Source organism: Scyliorhinus canicula, chromosome 4 (assembly GCF_902713615.1).
Source record: "Scyliorhinus canicula chromosome 4, sScyCan1.1, whole genome shotgun sequence".
NCBI lineage: Eukaryota > Metazoa > Chordata > Chondrichthyes > Carcharhiniformes > Scyliorhinidae > Scyliorhinus > Scyliorhinus canicula.
In genome coordinates, this window is record NC_052149.1 from 729,380 (window position 1) to 749,324 (window position 19,945).

A 19,945-nucleotide genomic window follows, 5' to 3' on the forward strand; every position below is an offset into this window, starting at 1 on the left:
CGGCCCGGAATGGCCGTTGTGTAAACGTCGAGTCCCGTCAACACCATCCACACCTTCTCTCAGCCGGCGGAACCTCGGCGTGGAAGGGTCGGGGTGTGGCCTGTGGGGGGCCTCCGATGTGGCCTGGCCCTTGATTGGGGCTCTCTGATCAGTGGGCCTGCCTCTCTGGCTGGGTGTCATGTGAGAGTACCTTTAAGAAATGGGTGTTTACTATTGCAGTGATGTCAGAGAGTGGGTGGAGATTGGCTTCTTCCTATCATTTTAGGCTGTTTGCTGCAGGGTGTGTTTTAGTTTTGTTTTCAGTGTTGGAGCTGAAGCCAGACAGAGCAGCTGTACTGCTGTTCTCTCTGCCATGAAAAGACTATCTCTTGATCATTTGGTGAATTCAGAATTATAAATGTTCTCAGTAGTGAATGTGAACCTAATGTTCTTGTGTTTAAAAAGTATTTATTTTGTTTTCTGGATGTTGTTTGGGAAGTTATTAAGGATTACTTTGTGTTGTATTCTTTGGGGGTTGTATTTGAATTAATGGTTGCTAAGATGTTCACTGCTTTAAAAAGGTAAACTTGAGTTTATAGAATAAACATTGTTTTGCTTCAAAAAATACATTTCCATTTCTGCTGTACCACACCTGTAGAGTGGGCCGTGTGCTCCCCATACCACAATCTAGTAAAAGTTGTGGGTCAGGTGAACTCCATGATACACTTTGGGGTTCTGGCCCATAACACTGGGGGCCTCGTTTCTTTCGCGCCGGCCCCTGTAATCCTGCGCCATGTTGTGTCGGGGCTGGCGCGTTGAAGGAAGGCACTGCACACGTGCGCGATCGCGCCGGTGCCATTGTGCATGTGCGTATCCCGCGGCACCCAGTTCACGCCGGGATCAGCAGCTGGGGTGGTGCAAACCACTCCAGTGCCGTACTGGCCCCCTGTAGGGGGGCGTTCACGCCGTTGTAAAAAGGCGACGGTGTTTACGACAGCGTGGACACTCTGCCGCGGGATTAGAGAATCCCGCCCAAAGAGTTTGTGCTGCAGGAGTGGTCATTGCAAAGTTCCTCTTTGTGGTGTTTACAGTGTGCAGATTGTCGCAAACATGGCAGCCAATTACAGCCTCGTCTGAAATTAATTGACTGAGGTGCTTTGGGATGGAAGGAGAGATTGTTATAAAAATGCACGTTTTTCACTCCTCTCAGAATGGGTGCTGTTTATTTCTGTCAGGAGTGAATCAAACTTCACTCAATCACAGAGAAAAAAAGAAAAAGAAAATGGAATTGTGTTGTCTGGAGCAGAATATTCAAACCTGTGCCACATTTGCGAGTTCAGAAAAAGGCGTGAATTCTGGGACCCAATCACAAGCTTTGTAAATTATTTTATTTTTGAATAAACTTTTTTTTGTAAATTACAGATAATCATTATACAGATGCAGAAATACAAGGTAGTTGTGTAAATCTCCAGGTGGTTTAATTCTACAATCAATTTATACAACATATAAAGACTGTGAGCCATGCTGACTTCATACCTCAGACTAACGAGGAAACTATTTGAGAAGTTATCTATGTTTTATTGACCATGAAATCCAGGATCCCATCATGCCCTGTCCTTAAATCTCTCTTTTGCTGCTCATTTAGCAGCAGCTTGGTGATTGCGTACTCTGTGACTAAGGCTGTTGGGAGAGGGAGATTAGACAATGCTCTGAGTTCCCTCGTCGCTGATTTCGAGCATCTTAATTCAAAGATCTTTGCATCAAACTACATAAAAGAAACTTTAATAAAAAACAGAATCACCCAGATAGACAAGACTTGATTTTTATTCATGAAATTCTGTTAACTCTTTCCCAGTTTATATTTACAAACTTTTGCTCTAGAAATGAGAGGAGATGCAATCTTTCCATTTTAAATCTCAAGGGTTACAAATGAATAGGTGGGGGCTGCTTGTTGATCAACCGTGGAAGTAATAGTTAACCAAACACTTCTGTTCATGTCTTACACAGATTATCAAATGAATTACAAGGTGAGCCAGAGAGGGAATTGCAAAATACAATTTCAACAAACAATAGGTGGGATCCAGGGGAATTCTGTTGGTATACGATCTCCTGATTTGTTGCTCAGCAATGAGTTAGAATCACATGACCTAGACCTATTATGGGCTATGTAACACCTTTAATCTCATTGGGTTACAAAGTGTAGCTTGTTTAAGTGTAACTGTCCAGACAAACTCTATCAGGACAGCGCGAGGATTCAGAAAAGATCTAAATTAGTGCATGGATTCTCGCGTTGCAATCCTGTGGGAATAATTTCTCAGTTTAAAAGCAGGATGAAAAGGCTAGAGAGCAAAGCAGAGATGCTGAGATTGACCATTGGGAGATGCAGCCAGGAAGCAATGTCACAAACCCGTTTTGTGTGGCCCTTTACCAGATGCCGGTGGCAGTTGTTGCTGGTCAGAGGAGATTGATAGATTCTGGGAATGACTTTGACACATCTTACACACTGCAGACACAATTAAAACTTATAAATATAGCACCAAACAGTATCCTTATGCAGAGTAAACCTCAACAATCGGGAAACTGACTGCAAGAGAATACAAGATCCCAAAGAGATTTAGATGGTACAGAAGAGCCAACATACCCACACTGATTGGCTCCAATCAGCTCTGCAGATTCCCAATGTCCAAATCTCGGCTCAGAGTCACATGTTAAAGACAAACAAGAGTCCTCACACAGTGATAATCACAGGAAAAAATACAACTCATTCACAAGAGGTTAACATTTTATTTAGTTTTTTTAATTATTACACAGTTTGTTTTCGATTTTCCAAAAGGAAGGTTGAAAATGACACTTTAAAAATTGACAGCCAGGTAGACACCTACAAGTTCTGAAAATGGAAACAGGTATAAATGGTATTTTACAATCGAATAATTACAGTACATTAAAATACATCCTCTTTGCACCTTTGCAATGTATGAGTGCACCATGAGTAGCCAGTGATGCGGTACTGACGGTACCCGCCGGGTTCCATCCTACCTTGAGGTGAGGCCAATGCTGTTTCCCTCGCGCCAATATAACTTAACACCATCCTTTGTTCTTCTAGGTTTCCCATAATAGGTTTAAGTCATGTGATTCTGGCCCCACAAGGGCATTTAGTAATTTCTAGATAATAATACATACACAGCGAGGGAGAATTTGAACTCCATCCAGGATCAAAACTTGCATGGGTCTTGCGGTGGGTGTAGTGGATTGAAGATATCCATTTGTCCGGTTTCCCACTCTCAGTCCCTTAGCCCAGGAAACACACTGCACCAACTTCAAACCCAAACTTCTGGTTGCTGCTGCCAAAGTCACTCACCAACAAGTCCATGATTGGAATTTGATCTACTTTTGGGGTATTAATCTCCAGGACAGTCTTTTCCAAACCTTTGCTTAGCTGAGAAAAGAATGATAAAGAAATTTAAAACTCATCACCTGGTCAAATCTCTCCAATGTGGAGGACAAAACCGTGAACAATATTTACTGGGGCATGAAGCAACCAATCAGTGAAGACTCACCGTGCAACCATCATAGATGGCTTTGATGTATGGATTGTTGTCGTGTGACATCTCCTCATCATTGGACCCGAGGAATCTCAACGCCTTGTCATAACTGTCGGAGGCTGCATCATACCAGGCGACAGACTGCTGGCAGTTATAGGTGAAGTTCTGTCTCGCAGAGGCACTAAGCAGTTTCAAGAATGTCATCTGCACCAAGTTAATGTGCTCACCCTGAGAATCCACATAGGCAAGCTGGGGGAGAACCAGAGTGAGTTAACACAACAAAACAAGAGGTCAAATCCCACCCTGAAAATCAACCTTCAAACACAAATATCTCCTCATGCCTGTTTGACAGACTGTCCGGGTTCTAGCTGCAAAATGGGGTTTGACAGACTGTCCGGGTTCTAGCTACACAATGGGGTTTAACAGACTGCCCGGGTTCTAGCTACACAATGGGGTTTGACAGGCTGTCCGGGTTCTAGCTACACAGTCGGGTTTGACAGACTGTCCGGGTTCTAGCTACACAGTGGGGTTTGACAGACTGTCCGGGTTCTAGCTACAGAATGGGGTTTGACAGACTGTCCGGGTTCTAGCTACAGAATGGGGTTTGACAGACTGTCCGGGTTCTAGCTACAGAATGGGGATTGACAGACTGTCCGGGTTCTAGCTACACAATGGGGTTTGACAGACTGCCCGGGTTCTAGCTACACAGTGGGGTTTGACAGACTGCCCGGGTTCTAGCTACACAATGGGGTTTGACAGACTGTCCGGGTTCTAGCTACACAATGGGGTTTGACAGACTGTCCGGGTTCTAGCTACAGAATGGGGTTTGACAGACTGTCCGGGTTCTAGCTACACAATGGGGATTGACAGACTGTCCGGGTTCTAGCTACACAATGGGGATTGACAGACTGCCCGGGTTCTAGCTACACAATGGGGTTTGACAGACTGCCCGGGTTCTAGCTACACAATGGGGTTCGACAGCCTGCCCGGGTTCTAGCTACACAATAGGGTTTGACAGACTGCCCGGGTTCTAGCTACACAATGGGGTTTGACAGACTGTCCAGGTCCTAGCTACAGAATGGGATTTGACAGACTGCCCGGGTTCTAGATGCATAATGGGGTTTGACAGACTGCCCAGGTTCTAGATGCACAATGGGGTTTGACAAACTGCCTGGGTTCTAGCTACACAATGGGGTTTGACAAACTGCCCGGGTTCTAGCTACACAATGGGGTTTGACAAACTGCCCTGGTTCTAGCTACACAATGGGGTTTGACAAACTGCCCGGGTTCTAGCTACACAATGGGGTTTGACAGACTGTCCAGGTCCTAGCTACAGAATGGGATCTGACAGACTGCCCGGGTTCTAGATGCATAATGGGGTTTGACAGACTGCCCAGGTTCTAGATGCACAATGGGGTTTGACAGGCTGTCCGGGTTCTAGCTACACAGTCGGGTTTGACAGACTGTCCGGGTTCTAGCTACACAGTGGGGTTTGACAGACTGTCCGGGTTCTAGCTACAGAATGGGGTTTGACAGACTGTCCGGGTTCTAGCTACAGAATGGGGTTTGACAGACTGTCCGGGTTCTAGCTACAGAATGGGGATTGACAGACTGTCCGGGTTCTAGCTACACAATGGGGTTTGACAGACTGCCCGGGTTCTAGCTACACAGTGGGGTTTGACAGACTGCCCGGGTTCTAGCTACACAATGGGGTTTGACAGACTGTCCGGGTTCTAGCTACACAATGGGGTTTGACAGACTGTCCGGGTTCTAGCTACAGAATGGGGTTTGACAGACTGTCCGGGTTCTAGCTACACAATGGGGATTGACAGACTGTCCGGGTTCTAGCTACACAATGGGGATTGACAGACTGCCCGGGTTCTAGCTACACAATGGGGTTTGACAGACTGCCCGGGTTCTAGCTACACAATGGGGTTCGACAGCCTGCCCGGGTTCTAGCTACACAATAGGGTTTGACAGACTGCCCGGGTTCTAGCTACACAATGGGGTTTGACAGACTGTCCAGGTCCTAGCTACAGAATGGGATTTGACAGACTGCCCGGGTTCTAGATGCATAATGGGGTTTGACAGACTGCCCAGGTTCTAGATGCACAATGGGGTTTGACAAACTGCCTGGGTTCTAGCTACACAATGGGGTTTGACAAACTGCCCGGGTTCTAGCTACACAATGGGGTTTGACAAACTGCCCTGGTTCTAGCTACACAATGGGGTTTGACAAACTGCCCGGGTTCTAGCTACACAATGGGGTTTGACAGACTGTCCAGGTCCTAGCTACAGAATGGGATCTGACAGACTGCCCGGGTTCTAGATGCATAATGGGGTTTGACAGACTGCCCAGGTTCTAGATGCACAATGGGGTTTGACAAACTGCCCGGGTTCTAGCTACACAATGGGGTTTGACAAACTGCTCGGGTTCTAGCTACACAATGGGGTTTGACAAACTGCCCGGGTTCTAGCTACACAATGGGGTTTGACAAACTGCCCAGGTTCTAGCTACACAATGGGGTTTGACAAACTGCCCGGGTTCTAGCTACACAATGGGGTTTGACAAACTGTCTAGGTCCTAGCTACACAGTGGGGTTTGACAGACTGTCCAGGTCCTAGCTACAGAATGGGATTTGACAGACTGCCCGGGTTCTAGATGCATAATGGGGTTTGACAGACTGCCCAGGTTCTAGATGCACAATGGGGTTTGACAAACTGCCCGGGTTCTAGCTACACAATGGGGTTTGACAAACTGTCTAGGTCCTAGCTACACAATGGGGTTTGACAGACTGTCCAGGTCCTAGCTACAGCATGGGATTTGACAGACTGCCCGGGTTCTAGATGCATAATGGGGTTTGACAGACTGCCCAGGTTCTAGATGCACAATGGGGTTTGACAAACTGCCCGGGTTCTAGCTACACAATGAGGTTTGACAAACTGCCCGGGTTCTAGCTACACAATGAGGTTTGACAAACTGCCCAGGTTCTAGATGCACAATGGGGTTTGACAAACTGCCCGGGTTCTAGCTACACAATGGGGTTTGACAGACTGCCCGGGTTCTAGCTACACAATGGGGTTTGACAAACTGCCCGGGTTCTAGCCACACAATGGGGTTTGACAGACTGCCCGGGTTCTAGCTACACAATGGGGTTTGACAGGCAGTCTGGGTTCTAGCTACAGAATGGGGTTTGACAGACTGTCCGGGTTCTAGCTACAGAATGGGGTTTGACAGACTGTCCGGTTTCTAGCTACAGAATGGGGTTTGACAGACTGTCCGGGTTCTAGCTACAGAATGGGGTTTGACAAACTGCCCGGGTTCTAGCTACACAATGGAGTTTGACAGACTGCCCGGGTTCTAGCTGCACAATGGGGTTTGACAAACTGCCCGGGTTCTAGCTACACAATGGGGTTTGACAGACTGCCCGGGTTCTAGCTACACAATGGGGTTTGACAGACTGTCCGGGTTCTAGCTACACAATGGGGATTGACAGACTGTCCGGGTTCTAGCTACACAATGGGGTTTGACAGACTGTCCAGGTCCTAGCTACACAATGGGGTTTGACAACCTGCCTGGGTTCTAGCTACACAATGGGGTTTGACAGACTGCCCAGGTTCTAGATGCACAATGGGGTTTGACAAACTGCCCGGGTTCTAGCTACACAATGGGGTTTGACAAACTGCCCGGGTTCTAGCTACACAATGGGGTTTAACAAACTGCCCGGGTTCTAGCTACACAATGGGGTTTGACAAACTGCCCGGGTTCTAGCTACACAATGGGGTTTGACAAACTGCCCGGGTTCTAGCTACACAATGGGGTTTGACAAACTGCCCGGGTTCTAGCTACACAATGGGGTTTGACAAACTGCCCGGGTCCTAGCTACACAGTGGGGTTTGACAGACTGTCCAGGTCCTAGCTACACAATGGGGTTCGACAGGCTGCCCGGGTTCTAGCTACACAATGTGGTTTGACAAACTGCCTGGGTTCTAGCTACACAATGGGGTTTGACAGGCTGTCTGGGTTCTAGCTACACAATGGGGTTTGACAAACTGCCCGGGTTCTAGCTACACAATGGGGTTTGACAGACTGTCCGGGTTCTAGCTACAAAATGGGGTTTGACAAACTGCCCGGGTTCTAGCTACACAATGGGGTTTGACAAACTGCCCGGGTTCTAGCTACACAGTGGGGTTTGACAGACTGCCCGGGTTCTAGCTACACAATGGGGTTTGACAGACTGTCCAGGTCCTAGCTACACAATGGGGTTCGACAGGCTGCCCGGGTTCTAGCTACACAATGGGGTTTGACAGACTGCCTGGGTTCTAGCTACACAATGGGGTTTGACAGGCAGTCTGGGTTCTAGCTACAGAATGGGGTTTGACAGACTGTCCGGGTTCTAGCTACAGAATGGGGTTTGACAAACTGTCCGGGTTCTAGCTACACAATGGGGTTCGACAGACTGTCCGGGTTCTAGCTACGGGATGGGATTTGGGTCCAAGAACAACGATAACAGAGTTGACAGGTCCCAATAATGAAACTCACCAGTTTTCCTCGCTTGAACTCACTGAACCAGGATCCGGGAGATTCCTTTGGCCACGGAGAGATTCGAGTCTGGTTCACACAGCAAAACACAAAGACAAAGATCACTTTCATTTATACTCTGATTGGTCGGAGACAGGAAAGTAAATAGCTCAGTGATGAGAAAGGATCAGTTCTGTGAATTCAGCGTCAATGACCGATTCATAAAGCTCGGGTGTGATTGAACACCCAGCCGGTGGCCAGCTAGGGGCACAATGCGGGCGGTAATTTTAAAAAAAAGTATTTTTATTCAACAAATTTTCAACATTTTCATAATACAAACAGCCCCAAGCAGATCCCCAAACAAGCAAACAAACAAACAAGACCTTCTCCCCCACCTCCCCTCCCTCAACAATCAATGGTAACCAATTCCTGAAAATGTAGAATAACCAAACTCAAACAATTGTAAAACCCCTCCTTTAACCCCCTCAGCTCAAACTTTACCTTCTCAAGGGTGAAAAACTCCGGGCCGCAGGGTGGGGAGGCTGACCCCCGCTCTAACAAAACCCGCCTTCGAGCGATCAATGAGTAGAAGGCTAAGGTATCTACCCCTGAGCCCGCCTGCAGCTTGAGCTGGTCTGAAACCCAGAAAATAGCTTCTCGGGGGCCGGGTTTCACATCCACATGAAAGACCCCTGAAACTATCCTGAATACCATAAGACCATATGACATAGGAACAGAATTTGGCCATTCGGCCCATCGAGTCTGTTCTGCCATTCAATCATGGCTGATATTTTCTCATCCCCATTCTCCTGCCTTCTCCCCATAACCCCTGATCCCCTTACACCGACCTGCAAAATGTTCTAATTTCGGTCAGGCCCAAAACATGTGAACATGATTTGCGGGGCCCCTCCCACATCGCTCACAGATATCCCCCACCCCCTCGAGCAGCCGGTTCATCCTCGAGTTAGTGACCTGAACCCGATACAAGGCCTTCAGCTCTATCAGCCTCAACCTCGCACAAGAAATCGAGGCATTCACCGTCCGTAACACCTCACACCACAAGCATCATCCCCAGCTCCTCTTCCCATTTCATGTTAATCCCCTCGGTGTACACCCCATCCTCCCCCAGGATCCTCCTGTGAATCTCTGAGGTGACTCCCTTCTCCAGTTTCCCCCCCCCCCCCCCCCCCCCCCCCCCCGCTGACAACACTTTGTCCAACAATGAAAGAGCCGGATCTACCGGGAATGCTGGAAACACTTTCCTTGCAAAGTCCCGCACCTACATATATCTAAACCCCTCTCTGTGTTCATCCACATCCCTCCCCCAAACTCTTCTGGATTCGCAAATCGTCCCCCAAGGAATAAATTCTTCATTACACTGAAACCCTTCTCCTCCCACCCCAAAAATCTCACATCCATCCTTCCTGACCCCCAATTCGTGATTGCTCCGAATCGGAATCCCCCCTGACCCAGCCCACAATTTACATTGCAGCCTAAACCGTCTCCAAATCCACACTGAGGCTACACCGAGTCCCTGAGTACTTTCCTGGGGCCATCGGGAGCGATGCCCTTGCCAATGCCAACCCCCTGCAAGAGCCCCCGCCCCATCCTCACCCACAGAGCCCCCGCCCCATCCTCACCCACAGAGCCCCCACCCCATCCCCACCCACAGAGCCCCCGCCCCCCTCACCCACAGAGCCCCCGCCCCCACCCTCACCCACAGAGCCCCCACCCCATCCCCACCCACAGAGCCCCCGCCCCCCTCACCCACAGAGCCCCCGCCCCCACCCTCACCCAGAGCCCCCGCCCCCATCCCTACCAACAGAGTCCCCGCCTCCATCCTCACCCACAGAGACCCTGCCCCATCCTCACCCACAGAGCCCCCGCCCCCATCCTCACCCACAGAGCCCCCACCCCATCCCCACCCACAGAGCCCCCACCCCATCGCCACCCACAGAGCCCCCGCCCCATCCTCACCCACAGAGCCCCCACCCCATCCCCACCCACAGAGCCCCCGCCCCATCCTCACCCACAGAGCCCCCACCCCATCCCCACCCACAGAGCCCCCGCCCCCCTCACCCACAGAGCCCCCGCCCCCACCCTCACCCAGAGCCCCCGCCCCCATCCCTACCAACAGAGTCCCCGCCTCCATCCTCACCCACAGAGACCCTGCCCCATCCTCACCCACAGAGCCCCCGCCCTCATCTTCACCCACAGAGCCCCCATCCTCACCCACAGAGCCCCCGCCCCCATCCCTACCAACAGAGTCCCCGCCTCCATCCTCACCCACAGAGCCCCCGCCTCCATCCTCACCCACAGAGCCCCCGCCCTCATCTTCACCCACAGAGCCCCCACCCCCATCCCCACCCACAGAGCCCCCGCCCCCATCCTCTCCCACAGAGCCCCCACCCCATCCCCACCCACAGAGCCCCCGCCCCCATCCTCACCCACAGAGCCCCCGCCCCCATCCTCACCCACAGAGCCCCCACCCCCATCCTCACCCACAGAGCCCCCACCCCCATCCTCACCCACAGAGCCCCCGCCTCCATCCTCACCCACAGAGCCCCCGCCCCCATCCTCACCCACAGAGCCCCCGCCCCCATCCTCACCCACAGAGCCCCCGCCTCCATCCTCACCCACAGAGCCCCCGCCCCCATCCTCACCCACAGAGCCCCCGCCCCCATCCTCACCCACAGAATCCCCGCCTCCATCCTCACCCACAGAGCCCCCGCCCCCATCCTCACCCACAGAGCCCCCGCCCCCATCCCCACCCACAGAGCCCCCGCCCCCACCCTCACCCACAGAGCCCCCGCCCCCATCCCCACCCACAGAGCCCCCGCCCCCATCCTCACCCACAGAGCCCCCGCCTCCATCCTCACCCACAGAGCCCCCGCCCCCATCCTCACCCACAGAGCCCCCGCCCCCATCCTCACCCACAGAATCCCCGCCTCCATCCTCACCCACAGAGCCCCCGCCCCCATCCTCACCCACAGAGCCCCCGCCCCCATCCCCACCCACAGAGCCCCCGCTCCCATCCTCACCCACAGAGCCCCCGCCCCCATCCTCACCCAGAGAGCCCCCGCCCCCATCCTCACCCACAGAGCCCCCATCCCCACCCACAGAGCCCCCGCCCCCACCCTCACCCACAGAGCCCCCGCCCCCATCCCCACCCACAGAGCCCCCACCCCCATCCTCACCCAGAGCCCCCGCCCCCATCCCCACCCACAGAGCCCCCGCCCCCATCCCCACCCAGAGCCCCCGCCCCCATCCCCACCCACAGAGCCCCCGCCCCCATCCCCACCCACAGAGCCCCCACCCCCATCCTCACCCAGAGCCCCCGCCCCCATCCCCACCCACAGAGCCCCCGCCCCCATCCTCACTCACAGAGCCCCCGCCCCATCCCCACCCACAGAGCCCCCGCCCCCATCCTCACCCACAGAGCCCCCGCCCCATCCTCACCCACAGAGCCCCCGCCCCATCCCCACCCACAGAGCCCCCGCCCCCATCCCCACCCACAGAGCCCCCGCCCCCATCCTCACTCACAGAGCCCCCGCCCCATCCTCACCCACAGAGCCCCCGCCCCCATCCTCACCCACAGAGCCCCCGCCCCATCCTCACCCACAGAGCCCCCGCCCCCATCCCCACCCACAGAGCCCCCGCCCCCATCCTCACCCACAGAGCCCCCGCCCCATCCTCACCCAGAGCCCCCACCCCCACCCTCACCCACAGAGCCCCCGCCCCCATCCTCACCCACAGAGCCCCCGCCCCCATCCCCACCCAGAGCCCCTGCCCCCATCCTCACTCACAGAGCCCCTGCCCCCATCCTCACCCACAGAGCCCCCATCCTCACCCACAGAGCCCCCGCCCCCATCCTCACCCACAGAGCCCCGCCCCATCCCCACCCACAGAGCCCCCGCCCCCATCCTCACCCACAGAGCCCCGCCCCCGTCGCCACCCACAGAGCCCCCGCCCCCATCCTCACCCACAGAGCCCCGCCCCCGTCCCCACCCACAGAGCCCCCGCCCCCATCCTCACCCACAGAGCCCCCGCCCCCATCCTCACCCACAGAGCCCCCGCCCCATCCCCACCCACAGAGCCCCCGCCCCCATCCTCACCCACAGAGTCCCCGCCCCATCCTCACCCACAGAATCCCCGCCCCCATCCTCACCCACAGAGCCCCCGCCCCATCCTCACCCACAGAGCCCCCGCCCCCATCCCCACCCACAGAGCCCCCGCCTCCATCCTCACCCACAGAGCCCCCATCCCCACCCACAGAGCCCCCATCCTCACCCACAGAATCCCCGCCCCCATCCTCACCCACAGAGCCCCCGCCCCCATCCTCACCCACAGAGCCCCCGCCCCCATCCTCACCCAGAGCCCCCGCCCCCATCCTCACCCACAGAGCCCCCGCCCCCATCCTCACCCAGAGCCCCCGCCCCCATCCTCACCCAGAGCCCCCGCCCCCATCCTCACCCAGAGCCCCCGCCCTCACCCACAGAGCCCCCGCCCCCATCCCCACCCACAGAGCCCCGCCCCCATCCCCACCCACAGAGCCCCCACCCCCATCTTCACCCACAGAGCCCCCACCCCCATCTTCACCCACAGAGCCCCCGCCCCCATCTTCACCCACAGAGCCCCCACCCCCATCCCCACCCACAGAGCCCCCACCCCCATCCTCACCCACAGAGCCCCCGCCCCCATCTTCACCCACAGAGCCCCCGCCCCCATCCTCACCCACAGAGCCCCCACCCCCATCCCCACCCACAGAGCCCCCGCCCCCATCTTCACCCACAGAGCCCCCACCCCCATCCCCACCCACAGAGCCCCCACCCCCATCCTCACCCACAGAGCCCCCGCCCCCATCCTCACCCACAGAGCCCCCGCCCCCATCCTCACCCACAGAGCCCCCGCCCCCATCCTCACCCACAGAGCCCCCATCCCCACCCAGAGCCCCCGCCCCCATCCCCACCCACAGAGCCCCCACCCCCATCCTCACCCAGAGCCTCCATCCTCTCCCACAGAGCCCCCGCCCCCATCTTCACCCACAGAGCCCCCCCCCATCCCCACCCACAGAGCCCCCATCTTCACCCACAGAGCCCCTGCCCCCATCCTCACCCACAGAGCCCCACCCCCATCCTCACCCACAGAGCCCCCACCCCCATCCTCACCCACAGAGCCCCCGCCCCCATCCTCACCCAGAGCCTCCACCCCATCCTCACCCACAGAGCCCCCACCCCCATCCTCACCCACAGAGCCCCCGCCCCCATCCCCACCCAGAGCCCCCGCCTCCAGCCCCACCCACAGAGCCCCCACCTCCATCCTAACCCACTGAGCCCACCTCCCCAATACTGAGGGAGTGCCGCACTGTCAGAGGGTCAGTACTGAGGGAGTGCTGCACTGTCAGAGGGTCAGTACTGAGGGAGTGCTGCACTGTCAGAGGGTCAGTACTGAGGGAGTGCTGCACTGTCAGAGGGTCAGTACTGAGGGAGTGCTGCACTGTCAGAGGGTCAGTACTGAGGGAGTGCTGCACTGTCAGAGGGTCAGTACTGAGGGAGTGCTGCACTGTCAGAGGGTCAGTACTGAGGGAGTGCTGCACTGTCGGAGGGTCAGTACTGAGGGAGTGCTGCACTGTCAGAGGGTCAGTACTGAGGGAGTGCTGCACTGTCAGAGGGTCAGTACTGAGGGAGTGCCGCACTGTCAGAGGGTCAGTACTGAGGGAGTGCCTCACTGTCAGAGGGTCAGTACTGAGGGAGTGCCGCACTGTCAGAGGGTCAGTACTGAGGGAGTGCTGCACTGTCAGAGGGTCAGTACTGAGGGAGTGCTGCACTGTCAGAGGGTCAGTACTGAGGGAGTGCCGCACTGTCAGAGGGTCAGTACTGAGGGAGTGCCGCACTGTCAGAGGGTCAGTACTGAGGGAGTGCCTCACTGTCAGAGGGTCAGTACTGAGGGAGTGCCGCACTGTCAGAGGGTCAGTACTGAGGGAGTGCCGCACTGTCAGAGGGTCAGTACTGAGGGAGTGCCGCACTGTCAGAGGGTCAGTACTGAGGGAGTGCTGCACTGTCAGAGGGTCAGTACTGAGGGAGTGCTGCACTGTCAGAGGGTCAGTACTGAGGGAGTGCCGCACTGTCAGAGGGTCAGTACTGAGGGAGTGCCGCACTGTCAGAGGGTCAGTACTGAGGGAGTGCCTCACTGTCAGAGGGTCAGTACTGAGGGAGTGCCGCACTGTCAGAGGGTCAGTACTGAGGGAGTGCCGCACTGTCAGAGGGTCAGTACTGAGGGAGTGCTGCACTGTCAGAGGGTCAGTACTGAGGGAGTGCCGCACTGTCAGAGGGTCAGTACTGAGGGAGTGCTGCACTGTCAGAGGGTCAGTACTGAGGGAGTGCCGCACTGTCAGAGGGTCAGTACTGAGGGAGTGCCGCACTGTCAGAGGGTCAGTGCTGAGGGAGTGCCGCACTGTCAGAGGGTCAGTACTGAGGGAGTGCTGCACTGTCAGAGGGTCAGTACTGAGGGAGTGCTGCACTGTCAGAGGGTCAGTGCTGAGGGAGTGCCGCACTGTCAGAGGGTCAGTACTGAGGGAGTGCCGCACTGTCAGAGGGTCAGTACTGAGGGAGTGCCGCACTGTCAGAGGGTCAGTACTGAGGGAGTGCTGCACTGTCAGAGGGTCACTATTGTGGACAGTGCCCTTCCCTGAGGGTTGGTGCTGGGTCCACTGCTTTTTGTTATTTGCTGTTATAAAACGATATCGGAATTCCGTGTTAAATGTCAATATTTGATTTTAAACTTGGGATGTGAGGCAAACAGTGAGGATGAGGCGGATTGAGGGTAACTTGAAAAGACTGGCAGAATGTCCGCACCCGTGGCAGATGGAGCATCAGCTGATACCTCAGTCAGATGGGATAGGGTGAGGTAACGTAGACAGTGCTAGAGAGGGTGCAGGGACAGCCAGACGTCAGGGTGTGTGTGTGTCAGTCATTGGTGTTGTACATATCGAGGGAATGGTTAACAGAGAATGTGGAGGAGACTTCCGATGGCGGCCATGGAGTAGAAGGTCACTTATTTGGTAGCTGCTGCTCGTGGTGGACTTTTGGGACCTTTTCTCCTGACTTTTGGGGGATTTGATCGGTAAAATTGGCCGTGGATGAAGCGGAGAGGAGGAATCGCCCACCAGTTTCTGGAGACGTGGACCTGAAGTGGTCTGAAAAGAATTGAATGCGGGGCAAAAAAGAAGGGTATGGAACCTACAGCTCAGGAGAACATGGCGGAGGTTCAGGAGCCGGGATTGGCGCCCAGTGATCAACGGAGCAGCTGGTCAAACTTTAACTGCTAAGCGAAAGCGGGATTGTTTCGACCCAATTAAGACTTGGATTGATCGGGTGGAACAACGACTAGAAGCCCAGGAGGTGGAAGAGTTGGTGGCTGAGTTTGAGGACCAGCTAGCCACGATGGAGATGGAGGCGGAGGGAGGGCTGATCAGGGACCACCAGAAAAGGCTGCAGGAGAATGTGGAGAATTTGGAGAAGAGGTTCTGCAGGCAGTATCTGAGGATCGTCGGCCTCCCGGAGGGCAGCGAGGGAACGGACGTAAGGTCTTATGTGGCGCCTTTGTTTGAAAAGGTGCTTGGCCAAGGTGCATTTGCTCGACCCTTGGAAGTGGACAGAGCGCATAGAGCGCTTGCGAGAAAGCCGCGTGTGAAGGAGCCGCCGAGGGTGATGGTGATGCAAACGCACCAGTTCCTGGATAAGGAACGGATTTTGCAGTGGGCCAAGCAGACATGGAGCTGCAAATGGGAAAACAGCGAACTGCACATCTACCAAGACCTGGGTGCAGAACTGGCCAAAAGAAGAGCGAGCTTTAGTAGGGTAAAATCAGCCCTCTTCAAAAAGGGGGTGAAGTTCGGTATGTTGTATCCAGCTCATCTGTGGGTCAGCTATGAGGGCCAAGTAATTTACTTTGGATCACCGGACGAGGAGATGGACTTTGTTCAGAACAAAGGACTGGCAGGTGATTGAGGACATTGAATTTGGGGTGAGTTAGGCCGTAGCCTGTGCTGTTAAATTTATTTTTGTTTTAGGCTGGACATGGAGTGCTTTTTGTATCAATCTTTGGGCCTTTGCTCAGTTTTGTATGTGAGTTAACTTTGTTCTTGTGGGGGTGTGGTGGGGGGGGGGGGGGGGGGGGGGGCGGCGGTGGGGTGGGTTGAAGTTTCTTCTTTGTGTTTGTTGGGAACAATAGGGGGTCGGATGTTGGGCGCCATGGGCAGGGATACCAGGCTAGTTGAACAAATGAAGGAGGACTTCCTGAGATGGGACATGCTCCCACTGTCACTAGTGGGAAGGATGTAGACCGTGAAAATGATGGTCCTCTCAAGATTTTTGTTTGTTTTCTAGTGCCTCCCTATTTTTATTCCTTTTTTAAGCGTGTGTGAATGCGAGTCGAGGCGGCATCGTGTCAGGGCACAGGTTTGGGAGCATTGATAATGGCTCCTCTGCCATTCTGGCTGGCCCGGTACTCCACAAGCCCGGTGGTAATGGCGACCCTGAGAGTCTGGGGGCAGTGGAGGAAGCCTGTGGGAGTGAAGGGAGCGTCAGTGTGGGCTCCAATTTGTGATAATTACCGCTTTGTCCCGGGGAGGCTGGATGGGAGTTTCGGAGGTGGCAGTGAGAGGCTGGGGGATCTGTTTATTGATGGGAGATTTCCATGTTTAGAGGATTAGGAGGAGGAGTTTGAATTGTCGGGAAGGAATGAGTTTCGATATCTGCAGATAAGGGAGTTTGCGCGAAGTCAGGTTGCGAACTTTCTGCTTCTGCCTCCCCAGGGGATACAGGGCAGGGTAGTTTCTAAAACGGGGGTGGGAAGGGGAAGGTTTTGGATATCTATAAAAAATATCATGGAGCTGGAGGAAACTCAGATAGGTGAGCTAAAGCGTAAATGGGAGGATGAGCTGGGAGGGGAGGTAGAGGCGGGTCTGTGGGAGGGGAGGTGGGTCTGTGGGAGGGGAGGGGGGTCTGTGGGAGGGGAGGGGGGTCTGTGGGAGGGGAGGGGGGTCTGTGGGAGGGGAGGTAGAGGGGGGTCTGTGGGAGGGGAGGGGGTCTGTGGGAGGGGAGGTAGAGGGGGGTCTGTGGGAGGGGAGGTAGAGGGGGGTCTGTGGGAGGGGAGGTGGGTCTGTGGGAGGGGAGGGGGGTCTGTGGGAGGGGAGGGGGGTCTGTGGGAGGGGAGAGGGGTCTGTGGGAGGGGAGGTAGAGGGGGGTCTGTGGGAGGGGAGGGGGGTCTGTGGGAGGGGAGGTAGAGAGGGGTCTGTGGGAGAGGAGGGGGGTCTGTGGGAGAGGAGGGGGGTCTGTGGGAGGGGAGGGGGGGTCTGTGGGAGGGGAGGGGGGTCTGTGGGAGGGGAGGTAGAGACGGGGCTGTGGGAGGGGAGGTGGGTCTGTGGGAGGGGAGGTAGAGGTGGGTCTGTGGGAGGGGAGGTAGAGGCGGGTCATGTGGGAGGGGAGGTGGGTCTGTGGGAGGTAGAGGGGGTCTGTGGGAGGGGAGGTGGGTCTGTGGGTGGGGAGGGGGGTCTGTGGGAGGGGAGGTGGGTCTGTGGGAGGGGAGGCGGGTCTGTGGGAGGGGAGGTGGGTCTGTGGGAGGGGAGGTAGAGGCGGGTCTGTGGGAGGGGAGGTAGAGGCGAGTCTGGGGGAGGGGAGGTGGGTCTGTGGGAGGGGAGGTAGAGGCAGGTCTGGGGGAGGGGAGGTGGGTCTGTGGGAGGGGAGGTAGAGGCAGGTCTGGGGGAGGGGAGGTAGAGGCGAGTCTGGGGGAGGGGAGGTGGGTCTGTGGGAGGGGAGGTAGAGGCAGGTCTGGGGGAGGGGAGGTGGGTCTGTGGGAGGGGAGGTAGAGGCAGGTCTGGGGGAGGGGAGGTAGAGGCGAGTCTGGGGGAGGGGAGGTGGGTCTGTGGGAGGGGAGGTAGAGGCAGGTCTGGGGGAGGGGAGGTGGGTCTGTGGGAGGGGAGGTAGAGGGGAGACAAATTCAAAGATGCCAGACAATGCTTAGAATGGGAGCATTTGCAGGTAATCAAATCGTTACAGATGCAGAGATAGGGGTAACCCCAGGTTAAAGAGGTGTGAATTGTCTCAAGCCAGGACAGTTGGTAGGATTTTGCAAGCCCAGGCCTGATGGTGGGGGGTGGATGTAATGCAACATGAATCCCAGGTCCCGGTTGAGGCCGCACTCATGTGTGCGGAACTTGGCTATCAGTTTCTGCTCGCCGATTCTGCGTTGTCGCGCGTCCTGAAGGCCGCCTTGGAGAACGCTTACCCGGAGATCAGAGGCTGAATGCCCTTGACTGCTGAAGTGTTCCCCGACTGGAAGGGAACATTCCTGCCTGGTGATTGTCGCACGATGCCCGTTCATTCGTTGTCGCAGTGTCTGCATGGTCTCGCCAATGTACCACGCTTCGGGACATCCTTTCCTGCAGCGTATGAGGTAGACTACATTGGTTGAGTCGCACGAGTATGTGCCGCGTACCTGGTGGGTGGTGTTACCACGTGTAATGGTGGTACCCATGTCGATGATCTGGCACGTCTTGCAGAGATTGCCCTGGCAGGGTTGTGTGGTGTTGTGGTTGCTGTTCTGAAGGCTGGGTAATTTGCTGCAAACAATGGTTTGTTTGAGGTTGCGCGGTTGTTTGAAGGCCAGTAGTGGGGGTGTGGGGATGACCTTGGCAAGATGTTCATCTTCATTGATGATGTGTTGAAGGCTGCGAAGAAGATTTTGTAGTTTCTCCGCCCCAGGAAAGTACTGGACGATGAAGGGTACTCTGTCAGTTGTGTCCCGTGTTTGTCTTCTGAGGAGGTCGGTGCGGTTTTTTGCTGTGGCGCGTTGGAACTGTCGATCGATGAGTCGAGCGCCATATCCCGTTCGTACAAGGGCATCTTTCAGCATCTGTCAATGTCTGTTACGTTCCTCCTCGTCTGAGCAGATCCTGTGTATACGGAGGGCTTGTCCATAGGGGATGGCTTCTTTAATGTGTTTCGGGTGAAAGCTGGAGAAGTGGAGCATCGTGAGGTTGTCTGTGGGCTTGCGGTGAAGCGAAGTGCTAAGGTGACCGTCCTTGATGGAGATGAGTGTGTCCAAGAATGCAACTGATTTTGGAGAGTAGTCCATGGTGAGTCTGATGGTGGGATGGAACTTATTGATGTCATCGTGTAGTCGTTTCAGTGATGTCTCGCCGTGGGTCTAAAGGAAAAAAATGTCATCGATGTATCTGGTGTATAGCATCGGTTGAAAGTCCTGTGTGGTGAGGAAGTCTTGTTCAAACTTGTGCATGAAGATGTTGGCATATTGAGGTGTAATTTGGTCCCCATGGCTGTTCCGTGCGTCTGGATGAAGAATTTGTTGTCGAAGGTGAAGACGTTATGGTCTAGAATGAAACGGATGAGTTGCAGAATTGCGTCTGGAGATTGGCAGTTGTCGGTGTTGAGGACTGAGGCTGTTGCAGCAATGCCGTCGTCATGGGGGATGCTGGTGTAGAGTGCCGAGACATCCATTGTGACGAGGAATGTTCCTGGTTCAACTGGTCCATGGGTGCTGAGTTTCTGTAGGAAATCCGTCGTGTCGCGACAGAAGCTGGGCGTACCATGTACGATGGGTTTCAAGATGCCCTCGATGTGGCCAGAGAGATTCTCACACAGGGTCCCATTGCCTGAAACGATATGACGGCCTGGTGTGTTGGCCTTGTGTATTTTTGGGAGGCAGTAGAGATCTCCAATGCGGGGATTGTGTGGGATTAGAGCACGTAGGGTGCTCTGAAGGTCTGGATCCAAGGTCCTGATCAGTCTGTTGAGTTGGCGGATGTGTTCCTTGGTTGGGTCTGCGGGTAACTGTCTGTAGTGTTCCTGGTTGTTGAATTGACGGTAAACTTCTTTGCAGT

At 55.2% G+C, this 19,945-nt stretch overlaps 1 protein-coding gene across 1 annotated transcript in view; it reads right to left on the bottom strand.

Moving 5' to 3' along the window:
• Positions 1 to 1,785: 1,785 nt before the first annotated feature.
• col11a1a (collagen, type XI, alpha 1a) overlaps positions 1,786 to 19,945 on the bottom strand; it is a 493,146-nt gene continuing 474,986 nt past the window's right edge. The window contains exons 64-66 of the mRNA XM_038793410.1: positions 8,065 to 8,133; positions 3,537 to 3,770; positions 1,786 to 3,415 (exon numbers count right to left, since the gene is read on the bottom strand). Coding sequence (XP_038649338.1) covers positions 3,269 to 3,415; positions 3,537 to 3,770; positions 8,065 to 8,133 — 450 coding nt within the window. The 3' untranslated portion in view covers positions 1,786 to 3,268. The remainder of the gene's footprint in view (positions 3,416 to 3,536; positions 3,771 to 8,064; positions 8,134 to 19,945) is intronic.